Source organism: Sebastes fasciatus, chromosome 3 (assembly GCF_043250625.1).
Source record: "Sebastes fasciatus isolate fSebFas1 chromosome 3, fSebFas1.pri, whole genome shotgun sequence".
NCBI lineage: Eukaryota > Metazoa > Chordata > Actinopteri > Perciformes > Sebastidae > Sebastes > Sebastes fasciatus.
Genome location: NC_133797.1, coordinates 7259504 through 7278733, shown reverse-complemented (window position 1 = coordinate 7278733; position 19230 = coordinate 7259504). Strand labels below are relative to the sequence as shown.

Genomic DNA, 19230 nt, shown 5'->3' with positions numbered 1-19230 from the left:
GGTGTAAAGGAAGGAAGAGGGAAATGTAGGGATGTTTCTGAAACTCCATCTGATATTCTGCAAGGTATAAATAGTGGTGTTTATTTATATACAAAAAAAAAATTGTTATTTCCAGATGTATTCAGTTTTATTTGTAGGAAGTCCATAAGGAAAACATCACTATGCAGAAGTTCACTGGAAGTCAGTGTGCTTTACTAAGGACCAAACTGGTATTATTACATGTTTGATTTGTAGTTATTTTAGCAGCTATTGGTTTCCATTCATTTCAGCACAGTGTTAAAGTCAACATGCAGAGACCTGAAGTAAGGTATCACTGAACACTGTTGCATGTTGTTGCATAACAGCAATTAGACGGATGACACACAATAAGTTAACATTGACGTGAATGTGAGATTGACAGCTTCTTAAAAAGTTGTCCAAGTTTTTTTTTTTTCTTTCTTACAAAGAGTGACGTGTGAAGAGCTCTATAGATGAAACAGGATTAAGAGAGGATCGAAAAGTGTAGAAAGAGGAGGAAGAAGTGTAAAGGAAGTAGGAGGAGGCAAGAGGGCAGGTACAACAAGCTGGATAAAACCTGTAATTATTATTCTACGGAGTTTACTTAGCCTTTGACTCTCTCTCTCTCTGCTGTTTGGATAGACTGATAGGCTGAGAGAGAGAGAGAGAGAGAGAGAGAGAGAGAGAGAGAGAGAGAGAGAGGGAGGGAAGAAGGGAGGGAAAACAGCACACAGCTAAAAGAGAGAAAACACAGGGTGAGAAAGTCTGTGATTGTGTTGCAGAGAGCAGAGAGAGGTGCATACACACTCAGAGAAAAAAGACTTAGAAATTTCAGAGACAGAAAGAAGAGAGAGAGAAAAGGGAGGGGAAGTTGAGAAACAGAAGGAGGAAGACGTAAGAAGTGAAAGGGTGTTTTGCTGCTGTGCTGGGATCATGTCTCTAGATGGGAAGGTGGCTCTGGTGACAGGGGGAGCTCAGGGCATCGGGAGAGCCGTGGTCCATTCACTCCTGCAGAGCTCAGCCAAGGTCGGTACTGCTCAGTCTGCCTTCATTCTACTGCTTCAGCTTCACAACCTTTTAACAGAAGTTTCACTGCTTGTGTAGTTGCTTTATCACTTTACAAAGTAAACAACTTTTGCTGCCATATGTTCTCTGATCCCACTGACAGGACTGTTGCCTCTACTGCTCCAGTACAAGCTGGACTGAACTGTCATTGATTAAACTAGAATGGACTGACTTTACTCTTACACCGCTTTAAGTCCTTAACTACTTTAATGTGATTGTTTTAACTTCATGGAAATGTATGGGAAACATTGTTATCTTCACTGCGTTATCACATTTTGATAGTAATCTTTCATTGGCACTGCACAGCTGTACAGCATGCTTTCAGAGGGTTTTAAGGTCAGTACTTGTTGAAACAGGGCCAGTGTTAACATGTCTAAAAAGAATAGTATTCATACACTGTGTTTTAATAATGTGGCATTTAAAAAAACAACTAGTAATTAGACAATGAAGGAAACTTTTGAACTTTTGCATTTTGAAAGCAAGAAGGGAAAAGCCAAAAGGCTTTTGAAAGAGGTAAATACGTTTCTGAGAACGTCCTTCACACCCTGTGAAACGAGGCTAATTGCGGTGCAGAACTAACATGAACATGTCATTAGTCTTGTATTTGTGTTCCTTATCTGAGCAGTGCTCAGCTGCTGACTGAGCTGTTCACAGCACACATGTCAAACCACAGACGCAAGCAGAGGAAGTAAGCAGTACACTGTAACACCTCCCCAGCTTTCGGTGGCCACAGTTTTTGCCCTATAGGAGGCTGAAATTTGGCATGGAGGTCAAGTGTGTGCGTGTGAAGGTGTGTGTTCATGCCAATCGGCAAAAAAGGGTGTGTGGCAGTGAGAGTGGCCGATAACAAAAAGGCTGCTAAAGCTATCAACGCTCCACCTTGGACAAACACATGAAGCGTTTGTCATCATTAGTCTCAGCAGGTCGGCGGTCAAGTGTTTGTGATGTTGTCTGTCTGTGTGTGTGTGTGTGTGTGTGTGTGTGTGTGTGTGTGTGTGTGTGTGTGTGTGTGTGTGTGTGTGTGTGTGTGTGTGTGTGCGTGTGTGTGTGTGTGTGTGTGTGTGTGTGTGTGTGTGTGTGTGTGTGTGTGTGTGTGTGTGTTTAGTACTAGGTTCTGCAGAGATGGATTCAAACATTAAAGCCAGGCTTCCTCCATCTCTACTATTTGTGTGTGTGTTTGAATTTAAAAAGTCCAACTCACAAACAGAGTTTCGTCCTCCAGGTGGCCGTGGTCGACCTGAACAAGACATGTGGCGAAGAGTGCAAGGCACAGCTGGACGCCGAGTTTGGAGAGGGCAACTGCAACTTTATTCCGTGTGACGTGTCCAACGGAGACGCACTGAGAGGTAACAACTGACACCAACTTACTGCTTGTTGAGTGACACATTATGAAAACTTTAGAGATAAACATACACAAACACATGCAGTGCAGAATGACTGTTCAAAAGACGGTTGAATTCATTTTAAACCTCCTCTCATGATGAATGGGGAAGTGACTAAAAGGCTCAGGCGAAACCGGCTGCGACACAATGTCTGTGACATTAGTGAGAACAGTTCTGACTAGTGTGCACTCATGGTCCAGCTAAGACTAAGCTTGTCTAGTCATCCTTTATTTAGTCAACACACCTGCTTACAGCTCCACAGAATAGTGCTCTTCACTACCTTCTCCTGCTGTGCTTGCATATGGTATGTGTGAGTGTGGGCGTGTCCGGGTGAGAAAGACAAGAGGCAGAGAGTTAAAGTGTGTGTAAGTGAATGAGTGTCTTAGAGTGAGCGAGAGAGTGAGAGAGAAGAACAAGGTTTCGTTGTCTGACATAGAGAGAGTACTATATCCCTGCAGGCTAACGGCTGTGGAATGCTGTTTGGTGTTGCTCCTGACTGTGTGATAGTACTGCTGTTGATGTGGACACACAGAGTAAGCCTGCTCGGAGCCGATGACAGTGTGGGTGTGTGTGTGTGTGTGTGTGATAAGAAGAGATTAATTGTGTTTATATGGATGCATGCATCGCTGCTAGTATGCAAAACGCGTGCAGTTGTGTGTGTGTTTTTGTGTATGCGTCTTCAGTTTGTCTGACTCATTTGTGGAGTTTGTGTGTGTGTGTGTGTGTGTGTGTGTGTGCGCGCGCGCGCGCGTGCGCGTGTGTGTTAAAAGGTCTGTTAAAAGCAGGTATGTTTATGTCTAATTGCGGGGTGTCCAGGTGTGGAATGCATCAGGTGATGACACATGCAGGTTAAACCAACTCAGGTTTTTCCCTTCAGCTGTTCATCCAACCGTGTCTGTCTGCTCACATAAACAACCTGCTGGTGGCTCATTGTCTAAGAGCACTATATATATATATATAGACATCGTCTGCATTGTCTTTTTGTGGATATTAAAACAACATGTCTGAAGTCAGTTTAAGTAACATTTGGTTACTTTTGATTCCTCCTCCTCAGTGTTAAAAGAGCAAAACACATTCTCTCATACAGACATTTCAAAGGAGATTTTCTTCTCCAAATGTGTATGTGCAATTAGTTTATTTAGTCCTCTAACATTCTAAGTAACATAAAAAGACAGGGACAATAATGTCATGTTGTAGTTGTTATTGATAACCACCTTTACTAAAGAGAAGTGTATCTTTGGGATAATGTCTGATCCTGTGATGTTTCCTCATCTTGTCGATGGCTGCGTTATACAAGACATTCAACTTATCTTCGTAAACATGAACATCAGCAGATAATGTCAGTGTGGTGAAGGAGTGGCTCAGTGGATCAGGGTACACTGTAATTGAGTTAATGACACCTGTGCGTGTATAAACAGTGTGCTCTCATGATGGTAATGAGGCTGACTTTCTGTCATGGCATACATTATGTGCCAACTTTGCTTCCCAACTGTGTTCCTCTTTCCACAGTGATCATCATACAGTCTTGATGATTGTGAAACAGTGTTCTGATTTATAGTTATCAGGGAGTGAACTGAAGCTGAAAGCCATGGTTTTCAGCTCTTATAAGATCATGTGTCGATGTTGTAAGTCATTCGTCATTCCCTGATGGCTTTTTGTTTCTGTGGAATAGATGCGTTCCAGAGCACGGTGGACATGTTTGGTCGTCTGGACATCGTTATCAACAACGCCGGCATCAACAATGAAAAGAACTGGGAGAAGACCATACAAGTCAACCTGGTAGGTCAAGTCACTTTTCCTTTGTTTGTATGAGGCTCTCAATGACCCTCAGGACCACGTCCCCGTCAGGGAGTGGACACGTTTACCTGGTTTTTAGCTTAAAGGGTAACTTTGGTATTTCTCAACCTGGACCCTATTTTCCCATGTTTTTGTGTTTAACTGACTAATCGACCCGGTCTCCAGTAAAATGACATTCCCATTAGGTGTTCCTAACATGCAGCTGCAAAGTTAGAACAGAGTGATTGATAACAGCCAGGTTTCTTGTCTGCGGTGCAATGTGCTGAAATAGTATAGTTACAGTAATTGTGAGCACAGTTTTTCTCTCTTTCTTCTCTCTTTTTAGGTTTTCTTATGCAACAAAACTACTTTGTTAGGTTTGGGCAGCAAAAGTACTTTTAGGTTAGGCATTAAGTGCATAATAATAATATTATGAAACAAAAGTATGGTAAAATAAGTTAACGTTGGCTTGGTTTCACACGGGACATGAACAGTGGTCTCCTCAGTGAAAATCCTGTGTTTGTTTGAGGACCAGAGAAATGCTGAATGTTTTCACATCAGTTGTGCTAGCTAGCTACTGTTCACAGCCATACTAGCCAACTTTAAAGGTTCTTTATACGATATCCAGGGCATTAATATAGCAGCCCACAACTATTGTCTATGTAAAGATATAAGCCCCAGGTTAAAAGATGTTTCTAACCAGTGCAATGTGAAAATGCGGTGCAGGAATGCAGAAAATCTGCTGTTGAATTTTTCGCCTTTGCATTGCCGTCTTCCATTTTCGTCATTGAGGCCCAATGAGTTTCCTCCTAAATAGTGCCGCTCCACACAAGAAAAACCTATCCAGACAGAGAATGTCTAAGGGACTAACGTTAACCACACAATACATGAACTAATCAAACCTAAATGTGGTGCGAACATTAGCTGTTGTGACTAGCCCCATTCCGTGACTAACATATAACATTAGCAAGTGCATATCAGCTATCGTATCCCAGCTGCTGGGCGATGTCAAGCCATACGTTTGTTTTCCTTTAATTTGGTTGTTGAGGTTGTAGTGTTTGTCCTATTTTACTGGGTGTAGAGAAGAGGACGGGCCGTTGTTATTCCCAAACACCAATAGTCTGAAAAATGTCCCATTGGACCAAAACTACACTCTTTTACATCAGATTATTATTTCGTTTGCATGCAGGAATGTAATTGGTTAAGCCACTTCCAAGACAAAATACCATAAATGAGCTAATATTAAAGGTGGGGTTGGTAGTGTTCTTCAAAAATATTTGTTGTTATATTTGTTGAAATGCTCATTACATCCTGGCAGCAATCAATAAATCAAATGCTCTGACGGAAAAAAGAAAAAAATCGGGTATCTGTGGCTGTCGCAGGACTGTAATAAGGTGCCGAATGAAATGAGTGAACGACCTACCTACCAAACTACCTGCATGCCTGCTGAATGTGAACACAGTATCTGTTTTTGTATGTGCATTGGCGCTGGCTACACTATGTAAATGTTTTGTCTGTCTGTGTGTCTGTTTTAGGCTTTGATGACTTTAAGAGGAAGAAATTCCTCCTCTTCAAATGATGTTATAAGCTGTGTGTCCCTCAGGGCTCTATCTTACAGTTCATCTTTGTTTTCCTTGTGCGTGCTCTCTTGGTAACATTATGCATAGTTCAGTCCTCCTCATTCAGATATTCTGATATAGAGTGTTTATTATCGTTTTTGGTGTGTTTGAGCAGGTAAACACCAAACCTGGATAAGCCTTTACCCTATTTATGAGAAACCCGAATACGCTGGAGTACTCCGATACTGTTGCATGTATACACCTTGACCTGGTTATTGAGCGCTGCTGGCTACCTGTGCAGGCGCAGCTTCAGCCAAATAATGTAATAGAAACACAGACAATGGTGGCAGTGAAAGCAAGAGAGAGAGAGAGACGGTGGATGGAGCAGGACAGGAGTGTCGTTTTACTGTTTTTTTTAATTGTGATGAGGCATGAAATAAGCATGCCAAAACTATGAATATCTTTACTTATCAGTAGGTTCACATATTCTTTACTTCCAGTTCTCACTTCCTGTGTCAGTGCTGCACTTGCCAAGATTACCAGTGTGACCATGTTGTCTCTTTATCTTTATAGACCTCTGTGATTAAAGGGACCTACTTGGCACTGGAACACATGAGTAAAGAGCACGGCAAGGAAGGAGGCACCATTATCAACGTATCCTCTATGGCAGGTAACAGATACACAGTAGTGCACACACACATACACAGATTTTATTCAACTGCTAAAGGCAATATTTACCAGTTTGTGACTTTGATGTGTAAAATCAGTTCCCCTTTAAAAAATACTTGAAGGAGATAATATTGATAAATATATGATTTTGAAAGGATATTTCATGATACAATGCAAAAAGAAATTCAAATTTTATACAAACTTTTTGACAGAACATGTACATAAATTGATTTGGCACCAGACCATAATGGGGACATCGTATCAGTTTAACTTGCAGCGTTAGTTTGAGCTTCAGAACTTTGGTTTATTTAATATAGGCCAAATTTAACTTTGCAGGAATGAAAGCAAACAGGGGTAATGTGGAAACGTAATACAACCCATTCAAACACATTGCTTTCTGTCAGTGCATCTATGGTGTTTTTGGTCACTTACTACTAAATATTCCTCAAACTGAATGGCTCAGATTGCCATCTAAATGGACTGCATTGGTGCTTTTGGTGTGACTTCAGTGTAGCTATGGACACATAATGTAGTCTAAGGCTCCACTAATTCCCCTCATACAGCAGGTTAACTAAGAACAACAGAGTGGGTTCATCTTTAACTGCAGTATACACACACACGCCCTCACGTGATCCTCAGGCACTCTTTAAATACTTTCACACACACATTCCACTGATCGAACAGTGAGATCTCCACTGCTATTTTAAGTTGTCTCTATGAATGGTTGAAATGTGGATTATGTAATACTATAGAGTACTGAGGAAGAAGGAGAATAACATGACTGTAGATTGACCTTGTTGGATGGTGGGAAGGAACATGTGCTTTCATTTCTCTCTGAGTCAAGACCTGGGACCGTGCTGCATTGTAGCCCTTTGAATAGTCTCAAATTACAGAGTAAAGAATAGGAGTCAGTAATTAAAGGGTAACTTTGGTATTTTTCAACCTGGACCCAATTTTCCCACGTTATTATATCTAAATGACTAACAGGGACAACAATCTCTGAAATTGTTCCAGTATTGAGAGAGAGCACTGTAGACGGCAGCTGCTCACAGGCTGCAATATGGTGCTATTGGTTTAAACTCAAGCCCCCAGGAAGTACGCTAGTAGCCAAACGGCGGTACTCCAAATTCCGTGTCCGTCACGTGATGCCATTGGGCCCAAAAATACTTATTCCCATAGGCTTACATTGGGAAAGAGACATCTGTAACTCAGCAGATCATTTTTTTTTTAGGTGAATCAACTTCCCAGTACGAACACTCTAATAGCCCTTATTTAAATCTTTAGGTCCTAAAAGTTGTAAAATGCACTAATAACCGAATGCAGAGTTATTTCCCTTCCTCCTACCCGGACCGAGGCTGGAGCGAGGGCTGGGAGGCGGAGTTAAAGGAAACGCTACTGCGCCTGCTCTATGGGCCCAATGGATGAGGAAGATCTTTAGACTTTATAACTCAGCACTCAAGCTAATCTGGCTTCATGCACCACTGAGCAACTCTCATCAGAACGAACGGGAGCCTCCAACGTTGTATCCAGTTCTCTTTATATGTCCATGGTGGAAACACCAGCTAGCAGAGTGTGTTGTGTTGGAGTACAGAAAGCGTAGCTAAGTGTTATCTTAAAGATTTTCAATGTCATGACTGAATATTTACATGATTTGGACAATGTGGATGAGGTCTTAGAATTTGATTATTTATATATTATTTGAGCCAGATTATACAGATATTCAGATTTGACAACGAGACGTCTCCTTGAGTGGGACTTGGACACAATAAGAAACAAATGGCAAAGTAAAAGTTTAACGTTTTCACCTTTTAGTGAACGTAACGTTACATTGACGCTGCTCACTTGCCCTCGCAGCTCGTTTGGAGGCTCCGGTTACAGTGTTATTCCTCAATACTGGACCAACTTCAGAAATTATTGTCCCCATTAGTCACTGAGACACAAATAAATAGGAAAATAGGGTCCAGGTTGAAAAATACCAAAGTTGCCCTTTAACTTCTGTCTAATTTAATTTGTGCAATAAATGTGTGAGATATAAATGTCTGCAGAGACACTGAAACTTCAGTTCTAGTTGGAAGCACATGGCTTATGTTAAGCTCACTACTCCCCAAACATTCTCCCCTCTGAGACGCGCAAGGATTTATTTATGTCAAAATGTCACGGATGATGAATTTCTCAAAGTTTCTGGAAGCATGAAAAAAGTTCCTCCCTTCCTCGAGTGTGTTATGTTGGTAACACACACCAGACCAAAAGAAACCACGACAGGTTAGCAGAGAACTGAAACTACTGGATCTGGATCATTCTGCACCTCTGTGCCCTTACTATCATAAATCGAAGACCCCATGGGACCTTTTGCTGCTTAGTTGTTGGGAATTCTGGAAATGTCACTAGATTTCTCTCTCGTGAAAAGATAGCATGTTAGTTCTCAGTTCTTCAGTCCCGTTTGGTTAGACTGGAGACACACAGAGCCTCATTGTACTAAATAACAATACCACTGGGACCTGGAATGTTACAAGACTTTCTAGGGATCCAAAGTTATCTCTGAAAACGTTGTCCCAACTGGATCATTTTTCCTTTTTTACTTGCTGCTTCTGTTCTCCTCTTCTGGGGCCTCGGCTCTGAGCAAGTTTATTTGGGGTCGAGGATCGTCCAACAAGCAGCTGATGGTGTTGCTACTCTTCTATAGTTTGGTAGTAAAATGTCCATTCAGTGTAGGTTTTGTCATGTTGGTGTGTGGAAGCAGTTCCTCCTGAAGGTAATCTGACCTTACTCTTAAAGGTTGTGTGTGAACTGTATGCAGCTCAGGAAATCAAGGCGAACTCCAATCAGTCTGTGGTCACGGTAGTCAAAGTGTTCTTATATCTGACATACTGCGCTGACAGGTAGAGCATCCTAAGATTTAGCACCACAGACCACAGTTTATGTAGAAGTCATTGCTGCTGGAATATAACTTTCTGTCAGCTAGCCTCTGCATGTTCTAACTAGAATGTTTGACCTTCGGCCTGCCAACTATAAACCAAGAGAAATGAGATCAAATGCTTTGCAGTTGACTGAAGCATCCAATATACAAGGAAGCATAGCCTAATATAGGAGACAAATGGAGGCTATGTAGTATGCACCAGGCTGTGTAGTAGACAGAACTGTTCAGTCCATCCATAACATTAACATTCACTGCCTCAGTGTACTATACCAGACCATCACTTCCTTTTTGCAATATCTCCCCAGAACATGCCATAGCACGAGGATGGAGAAATGAGCGTCATTTTTAAAGGTCTTTTGACACTGCCTGACAGATGAAAAGATAAAGTCAATATTAGCTGAAATTCTGGTCTCAAGCTTTGCACTAATCAGTATTTTTGACATGAAAGGTGGAATGTGTAACATGTAGCAACACGCTCCAAAGAAATAGGGGCAGCATTTCACTTCTGCTACTGGGTCCATACTAGCTAAATTTATAGTCATCATCGGTCATCAGTTATTGAAAAAAAAAAAAAAAAGCCAACTACTAACTAACAGCAGGAAAAGGATACGCTAAATTCAACCAAACTGCTGCAAATCACCGATCAGAATAACACTGCTGTCTTATAATGTTCACATGTGGCGTCAGCCACTCCTCTCATAGACACCACAGACCACACACCTGCTCACAACATCACTGGAACTTCTCTAATCTTATCTACCCCACCAATTCCACCACTAGGGATGTCACCATATCATAAATATAGTAGTCGATACCATAACCAGTGAAATTCCAGGATTCTCGATACCAATTCGATACCATGGTAAAAACAAAAGCAAAACAATAAATCCCATGTACTTCAACATCCACTCCTTTATTACCGTTGTTATACTGGTTTTTATTAACAGGTCATAATTCCCTTTCTATTATCTATTTCATATTGCTGTGAAATATCTCCTTCAAACAACTGGATTTACTCAAGTTGTTCTCCAAAAACTACATTTTACAAGATTACATTTGAACGCATCATGATAACGTTATAATTTACCTTTGCCCAATACTCAGTTTTTACTGAATAGAGCCTGAACGCATCATAATGCAAATCAGTGGCACTTCCTGTTTTAAAATCGGCAGGATGAGAACATGTTAACTTCAGCTGTTAGCAGCTGGTAAACAGCACAGTCCTGCACGGAGCGAACAGCTAACGTTAACTAGAACAGTGTGCATCATTTAGGGTCGTTATGAAAAGAGTCCAGAGATGTGTTGAAGTTGATGTGCAGCCCACAATAAAGTTAAATGTGTGAACTTTAGCTGCGGTCCGCATGTTATTGGATACAACAACAATTCAATGTTATGTCATGTTATGTCAATCACAGATCAGTCAAACTGACAAACAGAGGTCGGTAAAGGACAGCAGATAAGTTAATAAAATATAATAAATAGCAATAAATAGAGAAAAAAAAGAGAAAACAAATAGATAATAAATAATCATTGTTACATGATTTATCACGTAAGGGAACTGTCAATAAAAATCTCACATGAAATGACGACTGTCTGAGTTTAATAACCTGATAGCAGAAGGAATTAAAGAGTTGGAGTAACGGTTAGTTCTCCTCAGAGGTGCCTGATAACAGCGGCCTGAAGGCCTCAATGAAGAGGTTGGCTGATAATATTCTTTGCCTTCTTTACAACCTGATTCTCCCAGAGGGAACACAAGTGTCTTTGTTGGACTCCAGTAATCTTGGAGCAAACCTTAACAATTCTATAGAGGCTGTTTTTGTCCTTAATGGTTAAAGGTCACCTATTATGCAAAATGCACTTTTCCATGTCTTTTAAACATCAATATCTGTCCCCAGTGTGTCTACAGGCCACCATAGTATCATAAAAGACCATCCTCTCTCTTTTTCTCCTCCTCCGTTTGTCTGGAAATGGGTGCAGAAAAAAAAATCGCTTTTTTTCCTTCTCTTCTGACGTCATTAGAGAAATGCAAGCCATGTAAGGGTTTCCTGGTCGAACCAGAGAGAACCTTCAGTAGCTGACCCCGCCCCACAGCGCGTCACTGTCTCTCCTCCTCAACCTAACTTGAGCAAAGTAGCTCCTACAGTTAGTCTGCAAGAACCAGCAGAACAGGCTTCATGTACTCCCATCATCTAAATATAACATGTTCTTTCACAAAGGCTTTATGTAATTACACTGTTTAAACAGATGATATTTATATATTATATATATTTGATGTCATGCATGTAGCAGAATACAGGTAGTAAATAGTGACTTGTAAGCAACACAACACGTTTCTGTTTCACAGTCAAACTTTATTTGAGAAGACAGATGACAATATTAATTATTCACAGCATTTGTAATCATCTCACCTGTTAGTTAGTTATGTTAACATGGTACAGGAGAAAGTCTTCAGCTCTGGTAAACTACAGTAAGCTAAGCTCCGGTGGTCTGTAGTCATGGTAACACAGAGACAGCTACTACTGTAAATAATATACCATTACTCTGATCTTCCATACATTTATCTTTTAGCAGAAATAATGAACTGACTACTGTTTCACATCTTCTATTTTCCACCCTGATGGTCGCTGTGTTTACACACCGTGTCATAGCGGTAGCATGTAGCTAACCCGTTAGCATGTAGCTACATGCTACCGGGTTAGCTTTGTATCTCCCATCTGCCCACAGCTGTCTGCTCTCAGCTGTCTGCTCTCAGCTGTCTGCTCTCCTCTGGGATGATTCTGTCGGTCATTTCTCACAGATGGATCTGTAAAGACAGACGTAAAACAGAGTGTATGTTTACGGTTTACAGAGTTGATGCATGAGGTAAACACTGAGCTAACCAACAGAGCTATAAACAGCATTATTTACCTGAGAGAAACCGTCAGGAAAACCTGGAATCTGGACCGCAGATGTTCATCATGTGTCGCCGATTTCTGATCAGATTCCTCCGGTAACGTGCGCTGGGTGAAGTTTCTGGTTTATAAACTTTAAAGTGGTTTATAAACTTTATTCTAGCTCCTCTCTCTCCACTCGTCTCTCTCCAGAGCTTCTCCGGGAGGGAGGGGGAGGGGGAGGGTGACGCTGTGTTGTTGAGGACGTTTGATTGACAGAAAACGCTGACCAATCAGAGCAGAGTGGGAGGAGACAGAGGCTACAGACACAGAAATCAGCACTTTTGGAAATGGGCTGAAACAGAGGTTATAGAGACATGCTGGAATGCATGATCTGATTGTTTTTTTGAAAAAAAAACTTCAGAGACATGGTTTGGAGGTGTCTGAGACCTATAATAACTAGTTTAAATGGAGTATAATATGTGACCTTTAAGCCACTGAACCAACAAATAAAAGAAAACAGTCCGTTAACCGGCTGGCGGCTGCAGCGTTGTCCCTCAATACTGGACCAATTTCAAAAAGTGTTGTCTCCGTTAGTCACTTAGACGAAAAACATGGAAAATATTCCACTAGGTTTGCAGGAATTTTTGCTGCTGTATGTTTTGAGATTCCAGATGTTTTAATACGATTCCAGAAGATGTTCTTGCTTCTTGTAGTCAAAACACATTATCTTGTAGATCTAGAACAGTTCAGGCTCCAGTAATCGTAGATTTGTGATAACATCTAACACATTGTGATAATACGTACTTCCCATTCCCATGGCAAACACAGATTTGTCCAAACATGGTCAAGCATACTCCAAGCAAATTGTTTTGGGGGGGAAAGAATGTGTGTCTGTGTGTTGGTGTGTGTGTGTGGGCTGGTATATGTATGTGTTTTGAATGATGTGGACTCAGATCATATGAGACGGATTGAGCTTACAGTCCTGTTTGTTTTACTTTTATTACACCAGCTGTAAAATACAAATAAAAAATATCTTGAGACTTGTACATTGTGTCCTCGACAGCAGGCTGCAACTGTAGATGTAATTTGTGAATAATTTTTGTTACCCACTCTGTCTGTCATAGCATGTGTGTATGTATGTTGCTCCTTGGGGTTCCTGTAGTTAAGTAATTTATCTGTATTTATTCTTATTACTTCTTTATCTTTGTATTTGCATCTTCATATGTTGGCATGAAGCCTTGAAACAGGTGAAGGAAAGTAAAAGCAATCTCTACACTCTTAGATCTCACAACCTTTTCTCACAAATATGTTAATCATTTTTAAATGCAATTTGATAATGCCAAATTGTAAAGTGTATTTTCAATGAAAGTTCATTTTTCTACAGTGTATTTTATTTCAGTCACACACTTCTCCCTCTGGCTCATTAATACGGCTCCTCAGCAACTGTTTATTTAGCTGTTTTAGAGGCTGATCAGCTGCTTTTGATTATCATGGCTGAATAAGACTGAAAAGGTTTTTATTAGTTTTTTGAGATTTGCAGGGAGATTAATACTTTTAATTAATAAAAAAAATAAGAACATCCTAGCAACAAATTAATTTCAAAGCACTACCCATCAGATAAGATGAATTTTATGAAAGAAATTAAAACATTTTTTCTCTTCATTGTGGGAAAACAAAAACTGTAGATTGAGACGTTCTGAGAAATAGGGGCTGAGCCTTACAGTATCTCACTAAACCTGGATCAAGTGACCCTCCGGTGGTTAAAATGAGAAGTTGCTGTTCAGACGCAGCTGTGTTTGGGAACAGCCCTGATGTGTCCCTTTAACGAACTAACACCCTATTACTCTACTTACATAGCCTGCGTGTTTAAAACTCACAGTAAATGGAGCGACGCTCTGGTGAAAACACTGTATACAGTAAGTGACACCGAGTTGAATTCTGCTCGTTCATGAAAACTGGGTCACTGATTGTTCTTTTCTCTGCGTAACGTGTTTGTTCTCTTGTCTCCTCTTATTCTTTATAATTCAGCCTTCCTGCATTCTCCTCATCAGCCTGTCTACACTGCTACTAAACATGGAGTCATTGGCTTCACTAGAGTTATGGCGGTAAGACACACACACACACACACACACACACACACAGTAAATAAGACAGTATAAAAGGTTATATCAGGTTACATCTTTTGTAGAATGGGATGTCCTCCAGGCAATTCAAAGCTCAGCAGTTCATTCCACATGTTCTTGCAGGATGCGTCCTCTCAGGGCGACTATGGCGTTCGTATCAACGTCCTGTGTCCGGCCTTCGTCGACACTCCTCTGCTGCAATCGGTGGAACACGAGGACAACATGGGCAAGTTTGTCAAGTTCAAGGATGATTTCAAACGCAGCATGAGCAAGTTTGGAGTTTTACAGTAAGTTTAAGTCACACGTGTTACTCGTGGTTTGCCCAATTAAATGTCTCTCCTTCTTTGTCGGATCCTTTCACCTGAGTTCAGTTTAACACAATTTATTGGTGAGATATATAAATGAAATCTAGATTCCTGCAGCTTTTCTGAGCAGCAAAGGTTTGAATTTACAGTCTTGCCAATCTTTGTGTTGATTAAACATGATCAAGTTTGGCACTGGGTCTGGAAGTGGAGCCTCAGTACTGATGGTGAGGAGGTGGGATAGATCATCTCCAGCTGAGACTGTGCAATACAGAAACAGTTGATAGAGAACCCAAACTTGCAATATTGTAACCCTAGTTCTACGAGCACAGGCAGAGCCCTCTACTGGACTCTATGGGTAATACTCTCCTCCAATCACGAGCATGCATTCGCCCACTGATAATTTGCATAAGCGTAGCCGGCCAATCAGCACATGCCTACCTACATGCGGACCCCACAGTATATAAAGCAGCAGGCATCGCTGTCTGCAGAGCCTGTGTGAGTTAGAACATACGTATACATGAAATTGTTTATGTTTGGTTCCCTCATGAGCAAATGAGAATGTTTGGAAATAGTGAACCTCAGTTCACTGGATGACACAAAGCATGAATTAGCCAAAAAGCTCTTGCATCCTCTGCCTTACAATAAGCTCTTGTGTCGTTACGTCTGTTGTTAGGCCGTAGATAAGAGCTGTGGAGTGGTCACGAGCACAAAGCCGGAGGTGCAACATGTGTTTCAGTAGTGTTGAGCTGTTTAATGTGCTGACAAATTACTCTTTCTACTTAGGATGTCAGATCTGGTGATTTTCTGTTTGTGAACTGATTTGCCATTTGGCTCTTTTCCAACTTTCCAACTACAGTTAAATTGTGTGCTCTTGAAAACACTCAGAGCCACTCAGCTTCTTTCTGACCTTTTTCTGTCCGTGTTCTGATTACATTCTGATTTCACACAAGTGGCCCAGAGTCCACTTGGCTGCTGAATGATACTTTATCTTTCAGGAAACCTGACAACTGTTTATTTGGAGCTGTTAACACATGAAATGTCTCAGAATGATGCATGTTTTTGGGATACAGTGTACACACAGCATTTTTACCTTTATAAAATGTTTAACTATGTTATGTATGGAGCTGTAATGTATGCAAACACATACAGACAACGCGGTGTGTTTCTGTGTAACGTAAAGGCAGATGCCTTTCTCATTCAGCGTCCTTGTTATGTTCGTTTTAATGTTACACTACGTTGTCTATCACCGTCCCGTCATTTACCGCTTTTTGTCTTCCTCACCGCGGACGGCCAGGAGCTCAAAGTCTCAAAGTCTCGCCATATCTGTATTGTTCTCGTCCGTGTGTGTGTGTCTCTCTTTTCTGTAATATCACCTAATGCCCTATATCCTCTCTGTGTTTACCTCCAGGCCGTCATTGATAGCGGAGGGCATGATGAGGTTGATTATGGACGCCAGTCTGAATGGAGCGGTGATGAAGATCACCTGCTCCAAGGGAATCCACTTCCACACCTATGAACCCATGTCTGCTTGAGCCCTGATATAGTGGACTATACACTGCTGCTGAGGAGAACAATACAGGGCATTATCCTGTCTGAACGCAACACACCAGAAACTGTTTCAGCACATCTGGCTGCTGCTGGACTTTATCAGAACTGCGTCAGAGCATCATTTGGATTCTACAGGAAAAAGTGACCTGAACAATATACTTGATCGTGTATATAGGCCTACGTACAGGTGTCCAAATTAACAAATGAATGCGTTCCAAATTATGATGATCGTAGGCCTAATTGAAATTAGAAAGTCCAGTGTTTTAAGGTATAAACCTTTGGCAAACCAAAGTTAGCTTTCTATGTGTTACAGGAAATAATTGACATCCACCACATTGTCATCCACCTCAGATACAAATGATTATGCAGCTTATTTTATTAAACAGTGTATTATTTAATAGCTGATTTATATGATGTGTGTAAAAATAAAATAATAAATAATAGTTTAATACGGGAGATATGGGACTCATTTATTGATATTCTAAAGAAACCAAGACTACATCTACATCAGCTGCTTTAAACGGTCTTTTCGTGTGAAGCATCCACACAGTGTTTCCACAGTGGACCACCTGAACAGCATAAAAAAATGGCAAGTCAAGTCAATTTTCTTTGTCTAGCCCAATATCACAAATCACAAATTTGCCTCAGGGGGCTTTACAATCTGTACAGGATACGACACCTTCTGTCAAAAAAACACCCTTTTAACGGGGAAACAATATGAAGAAACTTCAGGAAGAGCAACAGAGGAGGGATCCCCCTTCCAGGATGGACAGACGTGCAATAGATGTCGTGTGTACAGAGTAACAACATAATGAAAATACAACATAAGACAATCCATATGACAAAAAATAATATATATAATGTGAGAAGGTGGATCCAGGAGGATGTCAAGCAGCTACCAGGCAACTGAGCAACATGACCTCCTCTCCACCATGTAACCTAGAGGGAGGACAAGATTTTAGTTTTTAGGTCACAGTTGCTTCGGTGATGTAAACGTATGTTTCTCATGCCAATAAGCCCCTTTGGACTGAACTAAATTGATAGAGAGGCTAAATCTCCTCGAGGACGGAGGTCCAGGTGTGTCATGTTGGAATGAGGCACCAACAGCCACGAGAAGCAGAGCGAGGTCCCAGAATAGCTGATGGTCCAGCACAGAGAAGCCTGAGTAAAAGGAGAGAGGGCAGAACTACTAGGCTTAAATTATACATTGAGACTGAGACCAATCCGCCAGCTAACTAATTGAAAGTTAGGGCAAAAAAGATGGGTTTTGAGTTTGGATATAAAGACCTCCACAGAATCAGGCTGTCTGATGTCCATAGGGAGGTTATTCCAGAGGAATAAGAAAAGCCTGCTGCCTTATTTTTTACTCTGGGGACAGACAGGAGCCCTTTATTCTGAGAGATGAGAGTCCTGATTGGAGTATAAGATTTAACCCCTTAACACCCGCGGGCAGTCGGAGTGTTAAGTACACAACCATGCCATGTACACAGCTGCTATTTGAAGTGGTTGATCATGCGACATATCTTTGGAAAGCTAAGATTCTTGTGATTCGAGTGATGCACATCATTTCAAGATACAATCACAACCACAGGTACAATCAACGCCTATGTCAGACCACCAACAAGCAAACAAACGATTAAAACATTGAGGCAACTCACCTATGAAGTCTCATTAGTAATCCACCTATAGAAAAACATCCAACAAAAATGGTCTTGTTACTTTGGCAAAGGTCCAGATGATCCAATCCAGTAAAAAATATTTAGTTGAAAACACAATATTATATCAATAAATACCCACAGACTGCTGATGTATTATTTAAAATTGGCCAGCAGATGTGCTAATCTTCCACGTATTCTCTGTTATAACTCCAGTTTGCATGTAAATACTGCCAATATCTTGGTATCAAAATGTGTGGTTTTTGACAGTTTTGGAGACTTTGGAGAGAAAACAATGGTGAAATTGAGAGAGAAAACTAAATATACGCTGCAAGAAGTCATAGAAGAATGTACTCGGCGTGAAATTAATGAGTCTGGAGAGGAAATATCCGAGGAAGACAGCGATATGTTGATGGACTCCGAGGCAGAGGCAATGTTTCTGAAGGGAGGAGACATTTCTCTTGACAAGTAAGTATTTTATTATATTATATAATGTATACATTGCTGTATAAATAACATAAATAAGCTTTAGTTTGAATTATGAGTATACATTGTGTGTGTGTGTGTGTGTGTGTGTGTGTGTGTGTGTGTGTGTGTGTGTGTGTGTGTGTGTACCTACTGTATATCTGTGCCTCCCCTTTCTGTGATTCAAAGTAGTTTTGTAAGTGACTGTTATTTCTTTATTTTCACATAATAGGAAATCCATATCTGATGTAGAATCAGATATGGAATGGGAGCTGGATATCTCCGCCCCAGTCAGCAAGGGGCTGCATAGAGTGGAGCAGAAGGACAGTTCCTCAGTAGAGGAGTCACGTTCCCCAACTCCCCAGAGAGGTTCTGCCAGCAGGAGAACACCAAGAGGCAATGGACAGGGGAGAGGCAGCAGGAGTCAAGCTGGGTCATCTGGAGAGAAATGGAATGATGTTTGCAACCCAGACATAACAACACGACAGCCCACCTTCAGACCCACCCGTTCATCAGGACCCTAGCTCATATGTACAGCTACGTACCTTTCATTAGAGCCAAAAATTGTGAAAAAAACAAAAATGTAATTATTAAATTATGAAGCATTCAAGAGTAGTAGCCTCTTTTTCCTAGGTATGTGACCATGGTTACGAAGGGTCCTTTTGGAGTCTCCAAATGGCTTTTTTTGGAAAGTGCCTCGACATGCCCGTAGAAAAAGGGAAGAAATCTGAGGAAGAGCAACAGAGAAGGGATCCCTCTTCCAGGATGTAATGCAGTCTACTGCAGTTCAGCTTCGTATTCTGTTTCACATTTCAGTTTCAGTAGTGCAGTTCAATGCATGTTTCTAAACTGTAGCATTCGTTTTTTTGCTGTTTTAACTATCTGTATGTTATTTT

The 19230-nt window shown here is 41.0% G+C and overlaps 1 protein-coding gene across 1 annotated transcript; it reads left to right on the top strand.

Moving 5' to 3' along the window:
- The first annotated feature begins 728 nt into the window (after positions 1–728).
- hpgd (15-hydroxyprostaglandin dehydrogenase) lies at positions 729–16663 on the top strand. The gene is made up of 7 exons (XM_074628687.1): positions 729–1023; positions 2285–2408; positions 4117–4223; positions 6353–6449; positions 14267–14343; positions 14485–14648; positions 16075–16663. Exons 1-7 carry the CDS (start codon positions 931–933, stop codon positions 16196–16198), a joined length of 786 nt encoding a protein of 261 aa, XP_074484788.1. The 5' UTR covers positions 729–930; the 3' UTR covers positions 16199–16663.
- Positions 16664–19230: the final 2567 nt, after the last annotated feature.

What these genes read in the sequence shown, in the direction of transcription:
- hpgd (XM_074628687.1), top strand. Translation starts at nt 931, where the DNA reads ATGTCTCTAGATGGGAAGGTGGCTCTGGTGACAGGGGGAGCTCAGGGC. An exon ending in CAACGTATCCTCTATGGCAG is followed by an intron (nt 6,450 to 14,266) that starts GTAACAGATACA and finishes TTTATAATTCAG; the next exon opens with CCTTCCTGCATTCTCCTCAT. An exon ending in AGCAAGTTTGGAGTTTTACA is followed by an intron (nt 14,649 to 16,074) that starts GTAAGTTTAAGT and finishes GTTTACCTCCAG; the next exon opens with GCCGTCATTGATAGCGGAGG.